The 20,049-nt window shown below is 40.4% G+C and overlaps 2 protein-coding genes across 4 annotated transcripts; one reads left to right on the top strand and one right to left on the bottom strand.

Annotated features, from left to right (window-relative positions):
• Nucleotides 1-1,585: 1,585 nt before the first annotated feature.
• Nucleotides 1,586-11,658, bottom strand: LOC103711976 (putative WD repeat-containing protein C2A9.03). Of its 2 annotated transcripts, none has more exons than XM_039116870.2 (10): nt 11,438-11,658; nt 9,825-10,085; nt 9,544-9,711; nt 9,378-9,464; nt 5,986-6,120; nt 5,740-5,850; nt 3,266-3,357; nt 3,081-3,186; nt 2,560-2,646; nt 1,586-2,436 (listed from the first exon to the last, which is right to left on the bottom strand). In XM_039116870.2, exons 2-10 carry the CDS (start codon nt 9,843-9,845, stop codon nt 2,167-2,169), a joined length of 1,077 nt encoding a protein of 358 aa, XP_038972798.2. In that variant the 5' UTR covers nt 9,846-10,085; nt 11,438-11,658; the 3' UTR covers nt 1,586-2,166. The 2 variants fall into 2 exon arrangements, with proteins under 2 accessions (XP_038972798.2, XP_008796548.2); XM_008798326.5 differs by having other exon boundaries at nt 9,923-10,085.
• A 1,098-nt stretch (nt 11,659-12,756) lies between these two features.
• LOC148700703 (protein FAR-RED IMPAIRED RESPONSE 1-like) lies at nt 12,757-16,613 on the top strand. Of its 2 annotated transcripts, XM_089926369.1 has the most exons (6): nt 12,757-12,877; nt 13,215-13,292; nt 13,378-14,549; nt 14,622-15,349; nt 15,631-16,104; nt 16,207-16,613. In XM_089926369.1, the coding sequence occupies exons 1-4, from the start codon at nt 12,833-12,835 to the stop codon at nt 15,049-15,051; spliced, it is 1,725 nt and encodes a 574-aa protein (XP_089782495.1). In that variant the 5' UTR covers nt 12,757-12,832; the 3' UTR covers nt 15,052-15,349; nt 15,631-16,104; nt 16,207-16,613. The 2 variants fall into 2 exon arrangements, with proteins under 2 accessions (XP_089782495.1, XP_089782494.1); XM_089926368.1 differs by having other exon boundaries at nt 14,622-16,104.
• The last annotated feature ends 3,436 nt before the right edge of the window (nt 16,614-20,049 follow it).

Here is a 20,049-nt window from a genome sequence, read left to right as displayed (position 1 = left end):
TTCCATATACCCCAAAACAGGAGATTCGGGTCGGTTTTGCAAACCTTGATAAGAATTATTAATAGTCACAATGGGAAACCTAGGATAATAGTTAGCAAAATAACAGTTGTGATTCATCATGTTAACAGCCATATAAGTGTAGATATATGTATCGAGCTGTTATAGATATCTGAGTTTTAAATTTATTTTTTTAAGTTAATTAACCGTGCGATCGTCAAATGACAAATAATAATGATTTTGGTAGTTCTCGCAAAATAACAAGTGCTATTTAGATATCGGTTATTTATGAAGAAAAAAGCTTCTTAGACACGTATTCTAAATCATGTTCACGACTTTAGCCCTGCGAATGATATGCCGGAGCATGAGATTTGGAAAATGGTAGGATGGAGATGGGAGGAAGAAGAGGTGCGAGTTGAAGAGGAAAACAGATTCAGCTTTCTAATCTCCTATGGAACAGTGCTTTTGTCAAATTTCACACAGCAACAGCTCCTTTCATCAAAATGAAAAGAAAAGAAAAGAAAAACAAAAAGCTGATGACAGATTAGGTACAAAATTTGGCAAGTAAAGACTTAATTCAAAATTCAAAATACCATATCATGATATAGTGAAATATATATATATATATGCTTTTATTAACTCGCTTCTATATTGGATCAAATTAGTGTTCTTAGATGAGCTGTGCACCTCCATGTTCCCTAGAAATCATCAAGCCACTTGGTGGCTAGTGGCATCTATATTTGATTCCAAGAGGAGAGTTTGTGCTTCACACCCCCTGCATAAAAGCATCCTGCCTTCGAAATGAACAATTTTCCATTATAGATCTCGTACACAAAACCTTGCTCCCCTGATTTCATTCCTATAGTCCAAGTGGAGTAATTCCTGGCTTGTAAAGTTTCATAGAGAATGATGTCTTGAGCATAACTTCATATATGGCTTTAGGTGGTAAACATCACAAACCGGCAGTCTCATAAGTTACAATTAAATGAAATCAATAGAAAACTTCGATTAGTGAGCTGTAAACTTGATATAGAACACTTCAATTTTCCTCGATAGAATTTATTAATTTCTTCAAAGAGATATAGGACACCTTGAAGAGAAGCATGATAACCCAATAGAATCCCCTTGCTGACTTGAAATCCCTCTGAAAATCTTTGGAATAGTATGATTCTTTTTAAATAGCTTCCAAATACAAAACAAAATAAAATATTGTTAAAGCAGAAACATTGCGAAAATTGATGGTGACATTTAATAGTTTACATGTGACAATAAATATTAACATCAGATCAAAATCAGCAAATTACCACAAATATATAGAATGAGAACATTGACAAGAAATGAAATAATAACATTATAGATCTCATAGGAGTAACAGAACAAATATACCCAAAATTATTCACAAAGATCAGTTATCTTCTTTACAAAATTTTGCATTGAGTAACAAGAATTACAAATATTCAAGAATCTTGCTTCATGAAAGAAATTTTTACCCAGAAAGCCCAAAAATAACTTTTCAAATGCTCTAAAGTAGAGTTACGAGCTAGATCCAGATCATAGCAGCTAGTGGTGACAATCCAAACAGAACACGTTTAAGAACCGACTACCAGAAATATCATATTGTTTTGCAATGCATGAGCCAACACATGCAGTGTGAAATTTCACCCAAGTCTAAATAGAGGGACAAAATAATGAACATTGAATGAAGATTACATCAGAATCACTCTAAAATCTTCTGAAAGACAGCTGAGAGTCTGGCACATTGAGCTAAACTCAAAATTTTCTTCACAAGTGCAGTCACTGGGCAACTGTATATTTCTTTCTTCTTTGTACACTTCAAAAGAGTCCGGTTTTCATTAGATTTTTTTTTTTTTTGATCGAAAGTGTTCATTACAATTAAACATGAGAGACTTCCAGGTTCCCCTTTAATCTTAATCTCCATCCCCCTGCCACGTCCATGTACAACATCCTGCACCGAGCACAGATACCAACAGACTCAAGAGGTACAGCATGGAAACTAGTTCTAATTCAAAGTAGTGAATCAAGGTATGAGTAGCCCCGGAGGCGGCTGTACTGAAGGAGACTGCCATAGTTGCGATCCCATACACCAACAAAAAGAGCCTCGGTGTCAGGACTGAACGACATGCCTGAGATTTCACCAAAGAAGTCCAGCTACTGTTGCCTGTTGTACCCACTTCTGACATCAAATATGTGAACAAAGTCCGCTGGTTCTGCCATCGCCATGAACTGACCATCGGATGTGAAGCGGATTGACCTTATGGCTCCAAGGTTGCCTCTCAGTACAGCCATGGATTTGGAGAGGTTCCTTACATCCCAAACCCGACAGGTCTTATCCTGGTTACCAGTGGCGAATGTACAACCGTCAGGATTCCATGCCGATGCAAATGAGTAGTCCAGGTGGCCATGCAGTGCATGGATAGTCTGCAAGAACCAAACTACAAAAACTTAATTTTTATTGCTCAACTTTTCAAATTGGAAATGATGAAAGCAGGTTACTCCATTGTGGTTCATCACTTGATCAGAACAACCAAATATGTTACCCACCTTTCCCGTACAAGCATCAACAAGTAGTCCCTTAGGGTTGTCTCCCACAATAACAAGAAGCTTTCCATCAGGGCTAAGTGATGCATGCTGCAAACAGAATAACAGGTAAAGAAACAATGATGCAAGAATATAGTGCCTGATATAAATATTATTAAATTACAAAAAACTCCAAGTACCCATAGAGAGCAAGACCCGACTAGATCTCATGAATGTTGTAGCCATAGCAGCATCATAGCTAGAACAGTGTTTTCACTTCTCAGCGGTTACCTAGAGTTTTATAATCTGATTCTACTAACCCCAAGAAAGCTCGACAGATTGAATTTGTTTACAACAAATATTGGCAGACAAATTTCCAAGAAACCAAAACATTATATGGCTCTCTCACCAGCATTGATAATTTAACCAACTAGACACTACAATGAATCAATTACAGATGCCTTACATTCACATCCCACTAGAAAAAGAAATAACATCTAACCAACCAACAATCCAATACACGTAATCAAATACTGATGGCTTACATTAACCGGCCATTGGAATCGGAAATGCTTGCAAAGCTGAAAGTTCTCCATGTTGAAGTCACGAACTCCACAGTCATTATTTGAAGCCATGAAGTGAACAGCACCACTGAATAAATTTCATTTTCAAGCCAGACCAGCCACTGAAATGATCAAAAAAAAAGAAAATGCCAGGCAAAATCAAGTACCTGGGACTGTCGTAAATCTCCACAGCATTAGTGATTGCATTGTCATCGTAAGTTGTCCGGCAACAAAAGCTTATTCCTTCTCGATCTAAATACTACATTTCCCATCAAAGTAAGAAAAAAAAAATCAGATAATATTTACCTTCTAAAATATTGGGATAAATCAGATAAAATGTACCATTGAAAATGCTGGAATAAATATACATTCAATGTCACAAGAACTGTACAGCCAGGTTACTTATATATACATTCCACTGCAATAGCATTTAATGCATCTATAACTACTAACACCATAAGTTTCATGTCTAAAATACAAATGTTTCACCTGATTGAGATGACTAATTAAATCCTAAAAAAGACTTGATCCATCACATACAATTGGAAATAAATTTGTAGCTTTTTAAATGACAGGCAATACCAGAAATTAAGGAATTATGACTTTTTGGCAAGGAGCCAGAAAAGGTAATGATATAAAATCCTTTGACAAATCGTATGTGCATAAAACAATGATATTTCATTATTGTCTAAAACTTTTAATTGATTGGCCTATGATGTTGTGAAGCACATTTGCAATAGATAATAATGCCCTATAACTAAAAGATAAGATTTAAAGGAAGAATTAATTTTCCTAACACAAAACATATATAGAAAATAATAGATGCCAAAAAAGAACAAACAAAAGAATGTTTTAGTTTATAGCAAACAAATGTAACTTTCATCCTTTCAGAAAGGTGAATACAAGCACCAGGATAGCATAGTGGTTGTGAAAATCTATATTGCTCACATACAGCTAGAGGCAATGGCCTCTTTTAAGTCATACTTCTTGCCTTATCAATTGTTCTGTTCCCATAAATTCTAGATCTTATTCATCGTTCTGTCTGCCCAGATGTTCATCCATTTTATGCGCTTGAAGTATTTGCTGAGCAAATCAGCTGATTGATTATCAGGCTTGTTAAGCTGCTCCCAACGTACCACGTACAGTCTTGTCATTCCATCCTTTCATCCACAAGAATTTACCACCTCTCAATGTAGCTAACTATGAGTTACATAAGAGCACATAAATAAAACGCACATATCACCTAATAACTGCTTTAAATAGTCTGCACTAGTCAACAATAATGCTTGCTTCTCCTACCTTCAAGTTCCCTTTCATCATTCTCCAAAATGAGTTCAAAGGCTGCAGACAACAGTACCTGCTCCCGATAGTGAAAGCCCCATAATGCTCCACCAACCCTGTGTGAACTAAGTCCTTTTCAGCCTTAATGCAATTACAAAATTTTTTGGTTGTGTTATAAAAAATTCTTAACATTAGTCAATTCTACATATTATCTTTATTGATCAAAATCATAATGCAAGAAAAAAGGACAGAGGTAGTTTTCCCCAATATGAACTCCATGGATTTTCTTTTCTTTTGTTTATGCATTTAATAATGCTGAAACAAACACTTGAAACCAGCAAATGCAAATAAACGTAAAGATTCTCCTTACCTCAGCACTTTTAATATGGAGAGCCCAAGGAAGATCCATTTTTATGCAAAGAATAAGCCATTATAATACCAGAAAACCTGATAATCCAAATAAGTACCACGAGAATAATGGTGATTCTCAGCTTACTCTATTATAAGCATTGTAACTACCCACTTTTGGGGCAATCAGACAGTCTACCGCCATGGCTCTTGACATCCAAAATCATAACTTCAAATATCATTGTATGATCTCACCTATTTGGAGTTGACTTTCTGAATCCTTACCAAGTATTTTTATTAGGCTAGCTCTAGAAACACTACAGACTCTTCCAAAACCCTTCTCATAGTTTTCATCCACAATAGTTTATGACTTTTTCTTTCTCTTTTGTAATCCTTCAAAACAGAAGTTCAAGCATTTTTCTAGTGCATACAGTCACCTCTCTACTTATCAAGGCTTCTCCTCTTACAGAGCATGGATCGTGAAAGCCTGGATACATGGTCCACAAACCTCACTGCACTCCCTAACCTCCACACCCTAATAAGAATCGGCATTTCTCGATATCACTACAGCATGGATAAATGCTTTCTCCTTGAGATAGCTTTCTATCATACTACATTTTGCCATTCTTCTTGGCTTCTTTCTCGTTGCAGCATACATTATCACCGTCAAGCTAACTACTATATGCCTAAGAATACAACTATACATTTCATAACCTACTCTGCTACAGCTATAAGAAATACACAGCAAATTTCTCACAGATATGCCTATGAAAATAATTGATGAAAAAGGTAAACCGATGATACATTGTTTTTATCATTGGCAAGTTTCTCATGGAGTCATGGACATACTTTCTGGAAATAACGAAGTGTCTTTTACTAAAAACAGTAACCACCTTGACAAATCAACAAAAAAATAGACAAAAAATGAAAATAGCCATGGATATTATACAAGTCTCCTTTGTTTCTACGAATTATTGTAAAAGACAATGGCAGACAAAGTAAAGAGAATTACTTTACAAATAAGTTCTCCTTGAAATCCACCCACTACAAGTAACTTATCCTTTACTGCCAATGTACTAACTTGAGTCCGAGAAAATCCTTCCAATAAACTTCCAGGGTGTTTCTGTAATGAAATCAAAAAGGCATCATGCAAGCTTAAAATTATAACTATCCACCTAATAAAATGATTATTACAGAACACACAATTTTAAATCAAAAAGAGAAGAAGATGGCAAATCTATAAAGGAAGAATATGCACCTCACATGGTGCCACATGTCCCGAAACATCCATAACCTCAAATTTGTCACAAGTTAATGCTGACCAATGGAGCACAGAATAGTGTGACATTAGATAGACATCATGCTTTGATGTAGCCCAGACCAGATTTCTCAGCTGCAAAAGTTAAAAAAAAATGAAGATTAATATCACACTTTTTTCAAAGAAACTCAATATCAAATAAATGTACTCATATAAACATAATAAGTCCACAGAATATTCCTTTGCGCTATATTTTAGCTACCTAGAAACAAATAACAGGACAATCATATGGCACTTAAATTTATAAAATACCTAGATAGAACTTGACATCGTTAAGGTCCAGAAATCAAAGAACAGTCACCAACAGAAGGTAGACAATAGGCATTCGATGTACTTATCCTTGATCATGGTTGTAGTCAAGATGAGCAAGAACAATTCTGGTCCTGATCGAGCTTGGCTTGAAATTTATTTCAAGCATGAAACTCAGGACCAAACGTGCTTGCTTCCAATTTGGTAAAGCCTGATGTCAAGGCAAACTGAAAATAAACCTATTTTGAATCAATTAATAGCCTTAAATCAAACCAGAGTCAGATCAAGTTTGAACTGAGCTCAATTCAAGCTCTGTTTGAGCTTCGAATTCAAAGTCTTGTTTAGACAAATAAAACACACGATCCAGCAAACCAGAAAGCTATCAAACCCTATAACTATTGAACCCATCAGGCCATGAATAAAAATTAATAATATAATGAAGCCATCAAATTGTTTAAATAAGATAGATACTAATTTCAGCATTGATTTCAGTTGCTGACTAATAATATGCATTGAAATTTCTATATATAAAATACATATTGTTACACATATACTGTAAAATAACACTTAAATATAAATTTTATAGCCTTATCAAGCGATGCCTAATCAAGTGGAGATCAAGCTTGGCTGAAATTTATTCCAAGCTTAAAAGCTTAGATCAAGCTTGGCTTGTTCACATCTCATTCAAGCTTAATTGAGCCTACAAGCCATTTCCAAGTGACTTCAAATGTTCAGTTACCACAAACATTTCCCAAATGTTTAGAATTTGCATATGGGCCACCTCACCCTTTAACATAATTGAACGTTCACTATATCTGCAGATTCCCACCACCAAAGGTACAAAAATAAAATTTCGATTCAAACATAAAGCTGCAAACATTTTTCCCTCTATTCTCAATATGTCCCCTGACTAGAAGTGGTGATACAACAGACAGTGCGATTGCTTATGTCAGCATGTGTAGGGTTATGTACGAAAATGTAGTTGAGCAATTTCTTTTAAATGTTTTCAATTACAAAAAAATATGGCTTCCCTCTCTTTCCTCAAAATGTTTCCAAAATACTGATGATAGCACAGCACACACTGAAAATACTCAAGTCAGCTCTTCAGGATTCATGTCTTAGTTGCTGGTAGCGGGAGCAGATGCAGGTATGTGGAAGCAGGTCTGAAACAAAGATGCCATCCTAATTAGAAGTCTAGCTACTGAGGTTCATGTGTGCAGAAATTTACTCAAGGTTCCCTTTATTGTTCTCAACTGCCAAAGATTAATAGATGTGGAATGCAAATAATATCATATGCAAAATGTTAATACCTGCAGCAGTTCAGTCCATCTGCTGTAAAGATAAAAATGAGCAATATAACCACTAGTGTCCAAACTTTGACCAGTAAGAAACTTGAGATCTAAATCCGGATGATGAAAATGTTTATATTTCCTTGCTTGCACTGTGGAAGGTATTTTGACTTATTAGAGGGAGATCTAATCTTCCTTATTTCTCCTTAATAACAGGCAAACACACTATGAAGACAAATCTTTGACACTTAAGTGAGTGCGGAAAAAGGGCCTGTTTGAATAATACAGAACATAGGATTTCTTCTTTATCAGATAAAAGCCTGTCAGAACGGCTAAAACTTCAGGATAACTCCCATAAATGCCGGACTTCTGCTCACAAAGCATCCACACCCTCCCATACCCTCCACAAGATGTCCTAAACACAATTATCCACAGCCTCTGGCCACAGGTCTTCAATCATGTATACCACCAACTTCCACTCCCTCGTTCCTCATAGCCACTCAACGAGATCTTAGATGTGGAGGTGAGTTTCGAGCCACCTCATCCTTATCACCCAACCTATGCCCTCCATCTCACATCCCTTCCCCATTCATCGCCACCCCCGTACCTGTGCCCATGCCTCTACCGCCTTCAATTGCCTCCTTGCCCATCTACCTTGGCCGCTCCCCCCTTCTGACTCCAACAAAAAGCAGTTCTCCTTTGACCCCAGCCTCTTTTTCTTTTGCTTTGCTAGGGTAGGTTATTTTGGGGGGAAGGTGGCCTTGAGCTTCTTATTTTAATTAAGTTGAACAAGCATCAATAGTTAAAAGAATTAATTAGCCACTCTCCTAATTGTTAAAGTATAAACATAACATATGTTGCACATGAAAAACTCATTTTATTTTTAAACTACTAATTTTATTAGCTACATAAATCGGGCCCAACAACAAGGTGTAAAGCTCGACAACCATGGGATGATGGGAATCAACACATCCGCAAGCCTCCACAAGGATTTTGCCGTATAATATATGGGGATGCTCTAAATTAAAACATCCACACTCGAATAAGGCGGACTGATTTGCTCATTTAATTGAAACACTAGCAACTAGCTGAAGGCTAGTAGGTTTGCTGCTGACAAGCTCAGAAGGTGAAAAAACCTTCGACCTAATTAAAGAATAGGATCCCTATGCTTTTGGGATGAACTTCTAAGTTTTATGCACGAAATTTTAATGTCTGATGATCAGCAAAACCTACTGAGAGTCCTAAGCAGTTTTGTCCAAAGAGGATCAGCAAAAAATTGAAGATGATCAAAAAAAAATCATTAACTTGAAGCAAACCAAAACCAAAAGGTTCTCACAATCAACAAGTTTTAAAAACAAATTCGAAGAGTTCACCAAAAGTCTTCAGAGTCTTGATTTCCATTTCAAGCATCTTTCACAATCATATTCTCCAGACATAAATTTCAATAACCAGAAAACTTCACCTCCTCTACCTGTCTAAGACTCATCTCACCCTACATTTCTACCTTTGGAATTTTAGTAAATTTTGTTTCTCAAACCAAGGATCAGATGGCTGTCCAAATTCTACTTTGAGCTAAGTTATCATTATCTCAACAAATCGTTGACATTGACTAATTCAAGCCTTCATACAAAATAGAAACCATGATTAAAAGATATGAAAACATCTTAAAACAATACAAAATAGCACCGCAGTACATAAAATAAGATATTGCAGCAAGGAATGAACAAACAAATTGTAGGTCATTAAAGAATAAGACTTAAGGTATAAACCTATTTAGGAACTTTATTTGCTTACCTGAAAATGATGGATAGTTGATTTCACTGATCTTGTATTATGTTGGAAATCATAATACATTCCTCCTTTCTCAGTTGGTTTGCAAACCTGGGTACACAAAAAGGATGTTCAAAAAAATGTAACGAGCGAGTGATGTAACTAACCCAGACTTGTGTAGCTATTGTACATTTTCTGATGCTTCACCGGAATTTGGAATGTTTTCATAATTCTTGTATTGTTCTAATGTGGTTTGTCTGTACTTCTCCCTTGTAATGCTTGACCTATTCCAAGGTATTCCTTGGATATCCACTCCTTTCCTTGCTTGTGCTGATGAAATGTCAGTTACCTTACTATGCTGGATAAAATAAGATATCTTTCTTTTAGTGTATTGAGAGCATGATACATTAACAAGTACAGATAACAGAAACGAGAAATGAGAAAGTTGTTCGAGAATTATAAATCCTGTACCAATGAAAAGCATAGCGGCATGTCACCTAAAACATTAAAAAAAAGACAGTAATTCCGGTAGTTTGATGAAAAACATGTTAGTATAAGGAAATGCGTACAGATTGACCATATTCTTCATCATCAGAATCTGAATCCCACAACCCTCTTCCTTGAAATTCTTCATCCATGTCATCCTCTGCATCCCCCATTTCATAATCCTCTGCCATTTCATCAACATCATCACCTTGGTACCGAGACATATTTGACTTAAAAAATTTATGCCTGTGCATCCAAAACAAGTTAAGGTCAGCTAGGGGCAAACAGTTGCAAGGGCAGTTCAGATGTGCTCTCCGATATGCATAAAGTTAAAAGTGAAACAGCAGCAATATAAGAAACAAAATCCAATAGGAAATACCAGACATACCAAAAAGAATTCTCTACCAAGCACAAAAAAAATATTATGTTCTACCTAATAGGTTCTTATCTACCATGTTTAAAAATGAAAGGTTTCATGTGACATCATGATCAACAACACTCATCTTTCTTTCTTCGATGTGAAATGATAATGAAAACTGACAAAGGAAGCCCTTTTGGCATGTACTACAATTGTTTCTCAGTTATTCTGCCTACGGTGAGGGAATCGCCAAAATTGGTGTACATTTACATTAGAATCAAAAGAGAATGGCATGCATTCTACATCATTCATACACTTAACAGAAAGATCATGCACATGCTTTATGCATGAAATGCTAATTAACATTTATCATAGAATTTTCTCACTTTGAAAAATTGGAAAGTTGCACAACTGGCACCTAACAAATACTTTTCCCCAATGCTTGATCTTGGACAGATCATTAGTTCAACTATCTTAACACCTTCCCTTGTCACAAATGGATTGACAAACAGCAAATCGCCCAAGCATCAGACTAATAATATAACATCAACATAAAGTCCAAATAGACAAAACCAAGAGCAATACATTTATGTTTTACTAACCAAACCTAGGCCACAGAGAGAAACGATCTAGACAAAATGATATCTTTAGCCCCATGATAGAAACCAAACACATGCACACATAAGCTGCATAATACACCATTCAGAGGAGAAAAACAGACTTGAAAAAAAAAAAACTAAATTTTCACCTATTTATTTCACAAGTAAATCGCCAACCTCTGAAACGATAATTCAGTATCATGAAATTAGAAGGAACAACACCTTATATGCATAAATTTCAGATCTTTATCCCGGATTGCTCTGATAAATCCATAAGTAACTAAAGACACCGTAGAGATTCCAACAAAAATGAGGTTTTTTTTACCATAATTCCAAATCTAAATAAGATATAAACTCTAAATTATGCCGCAACCCCGAAGTAACAAGTCCAACCTTTTCTCTTTTAAAAAATAAAATATCAGAAAATAACCAAAAATCAAAGTCGGCAAGAAGTCAAAGGAACAAGAAAAAACATCCTTGGAAAACAAAAGACCGTAAATTTAAGAGTTATAAATAATAATAAAAAAAACCACCAACATGGACCCGAAGCAAAAAGATAGATCAACAGACATCCAAATCAAAACCAATTGAGGTCAAAGAAATTTCCAGACAAAAGTCTTTTTTTTTTTATTGTTTCGCACCTGTTTTCAGGGTTGGAAAGCCTTCAGATCTCGGTGGAGGCGAGGATCTGCATCATCTAGGGGCAGGAATCCGAAAAATCGAAAGCCTTCCAACCGGAATCAGACGAAATCTAGGAGATAAAAAGAACCGCTAATCGCCGATTAAGGGTTGGGTTTTTTCTTTATTTTTCTTTTATTTTTTTAAATCTTTCCGAAGGCTTGCCCCCTCGCAGAAGCGGCTCAAAAGGGATAGGTTATGGGTGGTTCTATATACACCCCCCCTATTGCTAAGGACACCCCCCAAAAACCAAAAAGAAAATACCCAAACTAACCTTTAGTGTAATTACCATATTGCCCTTGAAATTTTCTCATACACCCCCCTTCCTCCTCCTCCGTTTCGTTTTGAAAAGAAAAAAAAAACACCCCTCAAACCCCCCTTAAACCCCTCGATCCATTTACATCGTTTAGGCGATCTTTGAAGGAGATTTAAGCCCCATTCGAAGCATGGACAAGCAACTAGTGATTTGGGACGAAGAATCGGCCGCAAAGGTACGTGTTCCACCTTGTTTCGAAATTTTTTTTTTTTCACGGTTCGTGCTCCGTTCGGCACTGGATCGCCGAACAAAAGGCTTCTGTTCGGCTGAACAGTGCCGAACAGAAGCCTTCTGTTCGGCGACCCTCAACCGAACAGATTTGTTCGGCTGCACAGTGCCGAACAGAAGGCTTCTGTCCGGCACTGTTCAGCCGAACAGAAGCCTTTTGTTCGGCGATCCAGTGCCGAACGGAGCACGAACCGTGAAAAAAAAATTTCGGGAGAAGCCAGCGAGGTGGTTCCGGGAGAAGCCGGCGAGGTGGTCGGAGATCGGGAGAATGCCGGCGACGAGAGGGAGAAGGGGGAACGGGGGGGTTTTGGGCGTTGGCGAGGTGTTTTGGAGGGGAAGAGCGGGGGGGGGGGGGGGGGGGGGGGTTGGGGGGTGTAGAGAGCAATTTAGGTGAGGGGGTGGGGAGGGTGGGGGGTAATTTAGGAATTTTCAATTTTTTAGGGGTGTCCTTAGCAAATGGGGGGGGGGTGTAGAGAGTATTTAATTTTTTTTTAATTTTTGGGGGGTGTCCTGAGCAATAGGGGGGGTGTATATAGAACCACCCATAGGTTATGGGTAGTTCTAAATACACCCCCCCGATTGCTCAGGACACCCCCCAAAAACCAAAAAAAAAATACCCAAACTAACCTTTAGTGTAATTACCATATTGCCCTTGAAATTTTCTCAGTACACCCCCCTTCCTCCTCCTCCATCTCCTCCTCCGTTTCGTTTTGAAAAGGAAAAAAAAAACCACCCCTCAAACCTCCCTTAAACCCCTCGATCCATTTACATCGTTTAGGCGATCTTTGAAGGAGATTTAAGCCCCATTCGAAGCATGGACAAGCAACTAGTGATTTGGGACGAAGAATCGGCCGCAAAGGTACGTGTTCCACCTTGTTTCGAAAGTTTTTTTTTTTCACGGTTCGTGCTCCGTTCGGCACTGGATCGCCGAACAAAAGGCTTCTGTTCGGCTGCATAGTGCCGAACAGAAGCCTTCTGTTCGGCAACGCTCTACCGAACAGAAGGCTTCTGTTCGGCTGCACAGTGCCGAACATAAGGCTTCTGTCCGGCACACTGCAGCCGAACAGAAGGCTTCTGTTCAGCACTCTGCAGCCGAACAGAAGCCTTCTCGTGCCAAATCGCGTGCCGTGCTGAATTTTGTGCCGAACAGATCCTCTGATTCATTAATTCTTGATGATAAATTATTTTATATGTAGGGCTATGCTACAACCGAATCTAGTATAATTGGATCAGAATTTGTACTGGATTACACAAGCGAATTTACAACTTACGAGGTATTATAATATATTGTGCAATTTTGTATTAGTTTAGCGAGCTATTTTTACAACTGTGTACTTACATAAATTGTTTAATGTATAGATCTTCAAGAGTAGAGAGGACTTGTGTAATTGGTGTCGTGAAGCTGGGAGGCGAAATGGTTTTGTTGTTGTAATCAAATCATCCGATGCAGGTACCATTTCTAAGAAACCCAGAATTACGTTAGGTTGTGAGAGGGGTGGGACGTACCGAACCACAAAAGAAAAGCGAATAAAGACTGCCTGTGGGACAAAGAAGTGTGGATGCCCTTTTGCATTAAGAGGAAAGAAATTGGATACTGCGGATGATTGGATATTACTGGTCGTATGTGGAGTGCACAATCATCCCGCTGCAGAGAATCTGGAGGGGCACTCATATGCAGGGAGATTATCTGAGCAGGAGACGGAATTGTTAGTGGATATGTCGAAGAGTTTGGTTCGTCCAAAGGACATATTATCCACATTGAAGGAAAGAGATGCCCTCAATGTTACGACTATCAAGACTATCTACAATGTACGTCAACGGTTTAAGGTTGCAGAGAAAGCCGGGAGGTCTGAAATGCAACATCTATTAGGTAAATTATCAGAGGCTAAATATATTGAGTGGCATAGGAATTGTACTAATACGGATGTTGTGCATGACTTATTTTGGGCACACCCTGGCAGCATTGATTTGTTCCGTGCATTTCCCCGTGTGTTGATAATGGATTGCACATACAAGACGAATAGGTATCGTCTTCCGCTCTTAGAGATTGTGGGGGTGACATCTACTGACATGACATTTTCAGTTGCTTTTGTATACTTAAATTCTGAGGGGGAAGAAAGCTATACTTGGGCATTAGAGAGATTGCGCAGTGTCATAGCTGATGATGTTTTGCCTGAGTTGATTATTACAGATAGAGACTTGGCTTTGATGAATGCAATTCATAGAGTATTTCCTACTGCTAGACATTTATTATGTAGATGGCATATTAGTAGGAATGTTTTGGCCAAGTGCAAAAAAATTTTCGAATTGAAGGAGAAATGGGATAAATTTATTATGAGTTGGAATGTACTAGTGCTGTCCTCCACGGAAGACGAGTATAATGATCGCTGGAGTGCACTACAGAGAGAGTTCGGTACCTATCCAGATGCACTACAGTATGTGTCAGATACTTGGCTGAGCAAATACAAGGAAAGATTTGTTGCGGCGTGGACTGATACATGCAGGCACTACGGAAATGTGACGACAAATAGGTATCACAAATAAAGACTCATTTAAATTTAATTTGCCTCAATTCTTATATCTAACTTTCATTTGTTTACTAGGGTCGAGAGTGCACATGCAAAGCTCAAAAAGCAGCTTGGATCAAGCCAAGGAAGTTTCGAGTCATCTTGGACTAGAATACATGGATTGATTGAGTTGCAGCACAGCTCTGTTAAAGCCTCATTGGAGAAGAGTTTATTGGTAGTGCAGCACAACTTCAAGCCAGCTGAATTCAAAGAGTTGCGAGGTTTCATATCTATAAGTGCGTTAAATCATGTCCTCGCCCAATCGAAACGAGCCAATTCAGTTGGGTTTGATGATTCAAATTGTGGGTGCGCTATTCGACGCACACATGGTATACCATGTGCTCACCAGATTGCGCGGTACAGGGTGGAAGGTCGGCCCATTCCTCTCGACTGCATAGATCCTCATTGGAGGAAACTTGATATTCTGCCTACCCCCCCCCGTGCAGCCAATTCAGTTGAGTTGTGATGCAGAGTTAGATTTGATTGCGCTACGATTCAAGAAGTTAGATGGGGCTTCTCAATTGCAGATGATCAAGAAGTTACGAGAGATTGCAAGTCCAGATAGTACACCTCTTTTAGAGCCTGCAAAACGGAAGACCGGTTCACGTGGGCGCGCTTCACTGAAGGTTGATACGTCTACTCGACGTGACCCGTCTGCGTTTGAGTTGGTTCTATCTGGACAGGATAGTTATTCACCTGGTGTTGAGAAAGTTACCATCCGCAATCCATCTACTCAGATTCAAAAGAGACGGCCCAAGCAAAAGGTAAGTACCAAATATTTATTTCCTTACAATAGGTATCACAACGTCTACGGGACGGTCCGTGCCGTGCCGGTATGTCATGTGCCGATACGGGACATGTCGGGACGTGCCGTGCCGAGATGTGCCGATACGGGACATGTCGGGACGTGCCGTGCCGAGATGTGCCGATACGGGATGTGCCGTGCCGAGATGTGCCGATACGGGATGTGCCGTGCCGAGATGTGCCGATACGGGACATGTTCTGCCATTGTTACATATTTTCTATCATTTGATATTATTTGCAGATTTTTCGTACTAGAGCCCAGTCACATACGCCCATTATCTATATTGATGCTATTCCTTCTGCCTTGAGACCATACATCCAGCATATCAAGGATGTAAAAGCTGATGGGAATTGCGGATTTAGGGCAATAGCTGACTTACTGGGATTTGGAGAAGATGACTGGGTGCGTGTTAGGAAGGATTTATTGCAAGAGTTGCAATGTCATTCGGACCACTATCGCACATTATATGGTGTGGAAGGGACGATTGCTGAGATCACTCATGCATTATCATATTATGATGATTGTCCACCATATGACAGATGGATGACTATGCCGGACATGGGTCATCTTATAGCATCCTGCTATAATGTTGTCCTATACCATCTCTCGTTGCAACAATGTCTGACCTTCCTACCTCTCCGTTCTGTGCCAGTACCTCTTCTATCCCGCAAAGATATCGCTATCGGATTCGTAAATGGAAATCATTTTGTTGAGGTACTACGTTCACAACACTTGCGAATATTTAATTTTGCTTATTTAATTTTGCTTATTTATAATTTTGTAGCTATTAATATTTTCTTATTTCTAATTTTGAAGGTGTTCTTGTTGCCGGGACATCCCGTTCCGCCAGTAGCGACCAACTGGCGAAAATATCATCTTCCTTGTGCTACCGGATGGGAAAATTCATATGAAGCACGGATTCAACAGTTCAAAGAGAGCATCTCACCTAATGTTATAATTAGCGAGACAGTAGAGTTAGATTGATTATTTATATATGTACAATTTTTGAAAGTTGTAAATTTTTTGGGGCTCTTAGAGTCATGTACTGTGAAACTCCATCATCAGCTGGGAATACATATGACGACTGTTGTTTCCGTTGAGATTTCAGATGTAAACAGAAACATACTTAAGAGCTGGTGGGAGCAAACAAATCAAACAGGGGAACTAATAGACCTTTCTGATGTACAAGAACTTAACGGTGACAAGCTTGAGCAGATGATTAACACATTTGTTGGAAAAGAGGGCTCTGTGATGTTCTTGGTTAAGAGGTTAATCGGCTGCCCTCTCCTTGCAAGGCCAGGTCTTGCCACTGGCACCCTCTTAGGCTTTGCTGCCTTTTTTGGAGGGGAACTTTGTCCAGGGTCAGCTTTGATTGGAACAACATTTGGAGGTACCTCAGGGGGAGGTGGAGGCAGAACATCAGTCGTATCAGATTCAGGGTCAAACCCCCCACGGGACTCCATCTCCTCAGGGGGAGGTGGAGGCAAGACAGTAGAGTTAGATTGATTGTTTATATATGTACAATTTTTGAAACTCCATCATCAATATAAATCAAAAAATATCTGTCTTCGCATTGTTAGATTGATTGTTATGTGCACTGTTATATTTATGTAAAATAGAACGGGCCAGGCTTTACAAAGATTACACGTAAATGTACCAAAAATATATATTTTTCATTAATATCAAAGGCTTTACAAAGATTACAAAGGCTCCATCATCAATCCCTATGACGCCATCGTCGACGCGTGTACTGCTGTACGTCCGAATGAGAGGGTCCTGGATCCAAATGAGAGGGTGCTGTACTCGGGCCAGGCTCATCACCCAGAAGTACCTGATGCATCTGAGAAATAGCATCATATAGGTGCCCGGCACCTAGTGACGTAGCCTCTGAGGGACCCATCCGTACAATGTCGGTACTGATACCGAGTGCAGCTGCATTACGCCGCCGGTGCATGTCAGCATCATCATGACCTCCCCTAGCTCCAGAATGAGTACTCGAGCGCAGATGAGGAGGCTGAACTGCAACGTGCGTGATACGGAGATACCACTCCATGTATCCCGGTACGCTGTCTGATGGCCGGGTAACTGGGTGGCTCCTGCTCGCCTGGCTCAGCACGTGGTCCTCCCACCGCTCCCAAAGCTGATCCATATAGGAGTAATGTATCCGGTACGAGCCTGCTGTGGAACCTCTGTTGGCTTGCGTAGGGGCTAGTGGCGCTCGAGGGATGGTCTGAATACGACCAAACTGTCTAAGAACCCTTTCTGGATGATAGGGTTCTACGATATCAAGGCACTTGATGGAGCCACTAAAAAATGCGACGGGTATATATGGGCGATCTCCCCGAAGCCGATGATGGGGATCCCAAATAACCTGTAAAACAAAAGGTCCATTTCAGTTTTATACTATATCGCATATTAAATGTACTGACAAACACAAGCAAATGGTAATATGATACGTACCTCATCGATGCTCAAAAGGTCCAATGACTCACGTAGAACCACTAAATGGTCCATCGTGGTACGGGATGGAGTACCGGGCATCCAGCGGTGCACGCGGGGACTGGCATCAGTATACTCGAGCGACGGGTGAGGACTGAGTGCTGGAAAATGCTCATAAATCCATGCCTGCAGAAGCGTCATATAACCACTGATCTGTCTCACTGATGACCTCGACGCAATCCCCAACTGCCGATACAAATATGCTAAGGCAGCTGTACCCCAGGCATATGTGCTCACCCTATCCAGATCCCGCAGTAAACACAGATACGCTATAGGCACCCTGGTCCCACTCTTATCAGCAAAGAGTGTGCAGCCTAACAAAAATAACAAATAGGCTCGTGCTGCACACTCTATCCTCTGCTGCCTGTCTCTATCAGATACAGAGTGAAACTGAGTCCTCAGCCACTCCATCCTCACAGACTGACCGCGCGATGACAGTACCTCCTGACGCGCGTCTCCAGCTGACACCCCCAACAACTCCACAAGTAGCTCCTCAGCATCCCGATCACTCATCCTCTCAGGAGAAACTGATACTGAGGAACCTGCGACAGGAATCCCTAAAATGGCGGATACATCATCCAACGTGATAGTGATCTCGCCAAATGGTATATGGAAGGTGTTCGTCTCGGGCTGCCATCTCTCTACGAAGCCCGAAATCAGAATCTTATCGATGAATCGATAAGAGCACTGTACTAACTCTACGAGGCCCGACTGCCTCAATAGTGCTTTGAACCTGGTATTTGGTTGGTTTGAAGACCACCACTTCCATTCACCAACCTTGGCAGTATGGTTCATGCACTTTAGTGGAGCTCGTTCCTGTAATATAAATGTATAATTACTACTACTTTATAAAACATCAATAAACAAAATATAATGCTATAACAAATAAACAATACCTGTTGCCTCCAGATGGAAGCTGCTATATGCGTCCTGAAACTGATCAGGACGGACTCATCCTCTGGACCTCCTGGACATGGTCCAACGGACTCATCGTCTTCGCCCCTAGCGGGCATATCATCATGCTCTGACTCAGGAGAGTCCGATGGCATATGAGCAGGCTCGGGAGAAGCAATCCTAGCACGACGTCTCCTAGCTGACGCCGTAGGTCTAACTCTGGCGGGACGGGGATCCATGTCTGAAAATATAGAAATTCAATGTTAGGCTATATCAAAGAAAATAATTCAATTGCATACATAAATGTTCGGCACAAAATTCAGCACGGCACGCACCAGAACCCTTCTATTCGGCTGCACAGTGCCGAACAGAAGCCTTCTGTTCGGCTGCACAGTGCCGAACAGAAGGCTTCTGTTCGGCTTCACAGAGCCGAACAGAAGGCTTCTGTTCGGCACCGTGCAGCCGAACAGAAGGCTTCTGTTCGGTTGAGTGTTGCCGAACAGAGGGCTTCTGTTCGGCACTGTTCAGCCGAACAGAACCCTTCTGTTCGGCGATCCAGTGCCGAACGGAGCACTGGAGGCGGGGGGGCGGGGAGCTACCTCGACGTGGTCGTGGAGGCGCCGGCGAGGTGCTCGTTGCTCGGGAGATGGCTGGGGAGGTGGTTCCGGGAGAATGCCGGCGACGAGAGGGAGAAGGGGAGAATGCCGGCGACGAGAGGGAGAAGGGGGAACGGGGGGGTTTTGGGCGAGGGAGAAGGGGGAGACGGAGGGGGTTTGGCCGCCGGCGAGGTGCTTGAGGTTCTTGAGGCGAAGTTTTTTGGGGGGAAGGGAGAAGCCGGCTGGAGTGGAGTTTTGGAGGGGAAGAGCGGGGTTGGGGGGGGGGTTTGGGGGGTGTAGAGAGCAATTTAGGTGAGGGGGTGGGGAGGGTGAAGGGTAATTTAGGATTTTTTAATTTTTTAGGGGTGTCCTTAGCAAATGGGGGGGGTGTAGAGAGTATTTAATTTTTTTTTAATTTTTGGGGGGTGTCCTGAGCAATCGGGGGGGTGTATTTAGAACTACCCATAGGTTATGGATAGAAATACTGGGCTGTTCGCGATAATGCCTCTCTCTTTTATGCGGAATTACGAAAATACCACCCTTCTGTGTAAATTATGGCCGGGTTAGGTATTTTGCCTGAAGGACCAAATTGATTTCATCTTGCCGCCACGTGCATCCCGTTGATGATGTCCATTTTTCTTAAACGGAATCCTGAATTTTTAAAACGTGT

Source organism: Phoenix dactylifera, chromosome 11 (assembly GCF_051530095.1).
Source record: "Phoenix dactylifera cultivar Ajwa chromosome 11, Ajwa_hap1_PhDact_Kaust_v1.1, whole genome shotgun sequence".
NCBI lineage: Eukaryota > Viridiplantae > Streptophyta > Magnoliopsida > Arecales > Arecaceae > Phoenix > Phoenix dactylifera.
Note: the sequence above shows the minus strand (reverse complement) of the source record. Positions and strands in the feature narration are given on the sequence as shown.

What these genes read in the sequence shown, in the direction of transcription:
- LOC148700703 (XM_089926369.1), top strand. Translation starts at nt 12,833, where the DNA reads ATGGACAAGCAACTAGTGATTTGGGACGAAGAATCGGCCGCAAAG. An exon ending in GCGAATTTACAACTTACGAG is followed by an intron (nt 13,293 to 13,377) that starts GTATTATAATAT and finishes TTTAATGTATAG; the next exon opens with ATCTTCAAGAGTAGAGAGGA. An exon ending in GGAAATGTGACGACAAATAG is followed by an intron (nt 14,550 to 14,621) that starts GTATCACAAATA and finishes TTTGTTTACTAG; the next exon opens with GGTCGAGAGTGCACATGCAA.
- LOC103711976 (XM_008798326.5), bottom strand. Translation starts at nt 10,063, where the DNA reads ATGTCTCGGTACCAAGGTGATGATGTTGATGAAATGGCAGAGGATTAT. An exon ending in CCGGTGAAGCATCAGAAAAT is followed by an intron (nt 9,465 to 9,543) that starts GTACAATAGCTA and finishes TTGTGTACCCAG; the next exon opens with GTTTGCAAACCAACTGAGAA. An exon ending in CAACTATCCATCATTTTCAG is followed by an intron (nt 6,121 to 9,377) that starts GTAAGCAAATAA and finishes TAACTTTTGCAG; the next exon opens with CTGAGAAATCTGGTCTGGGC.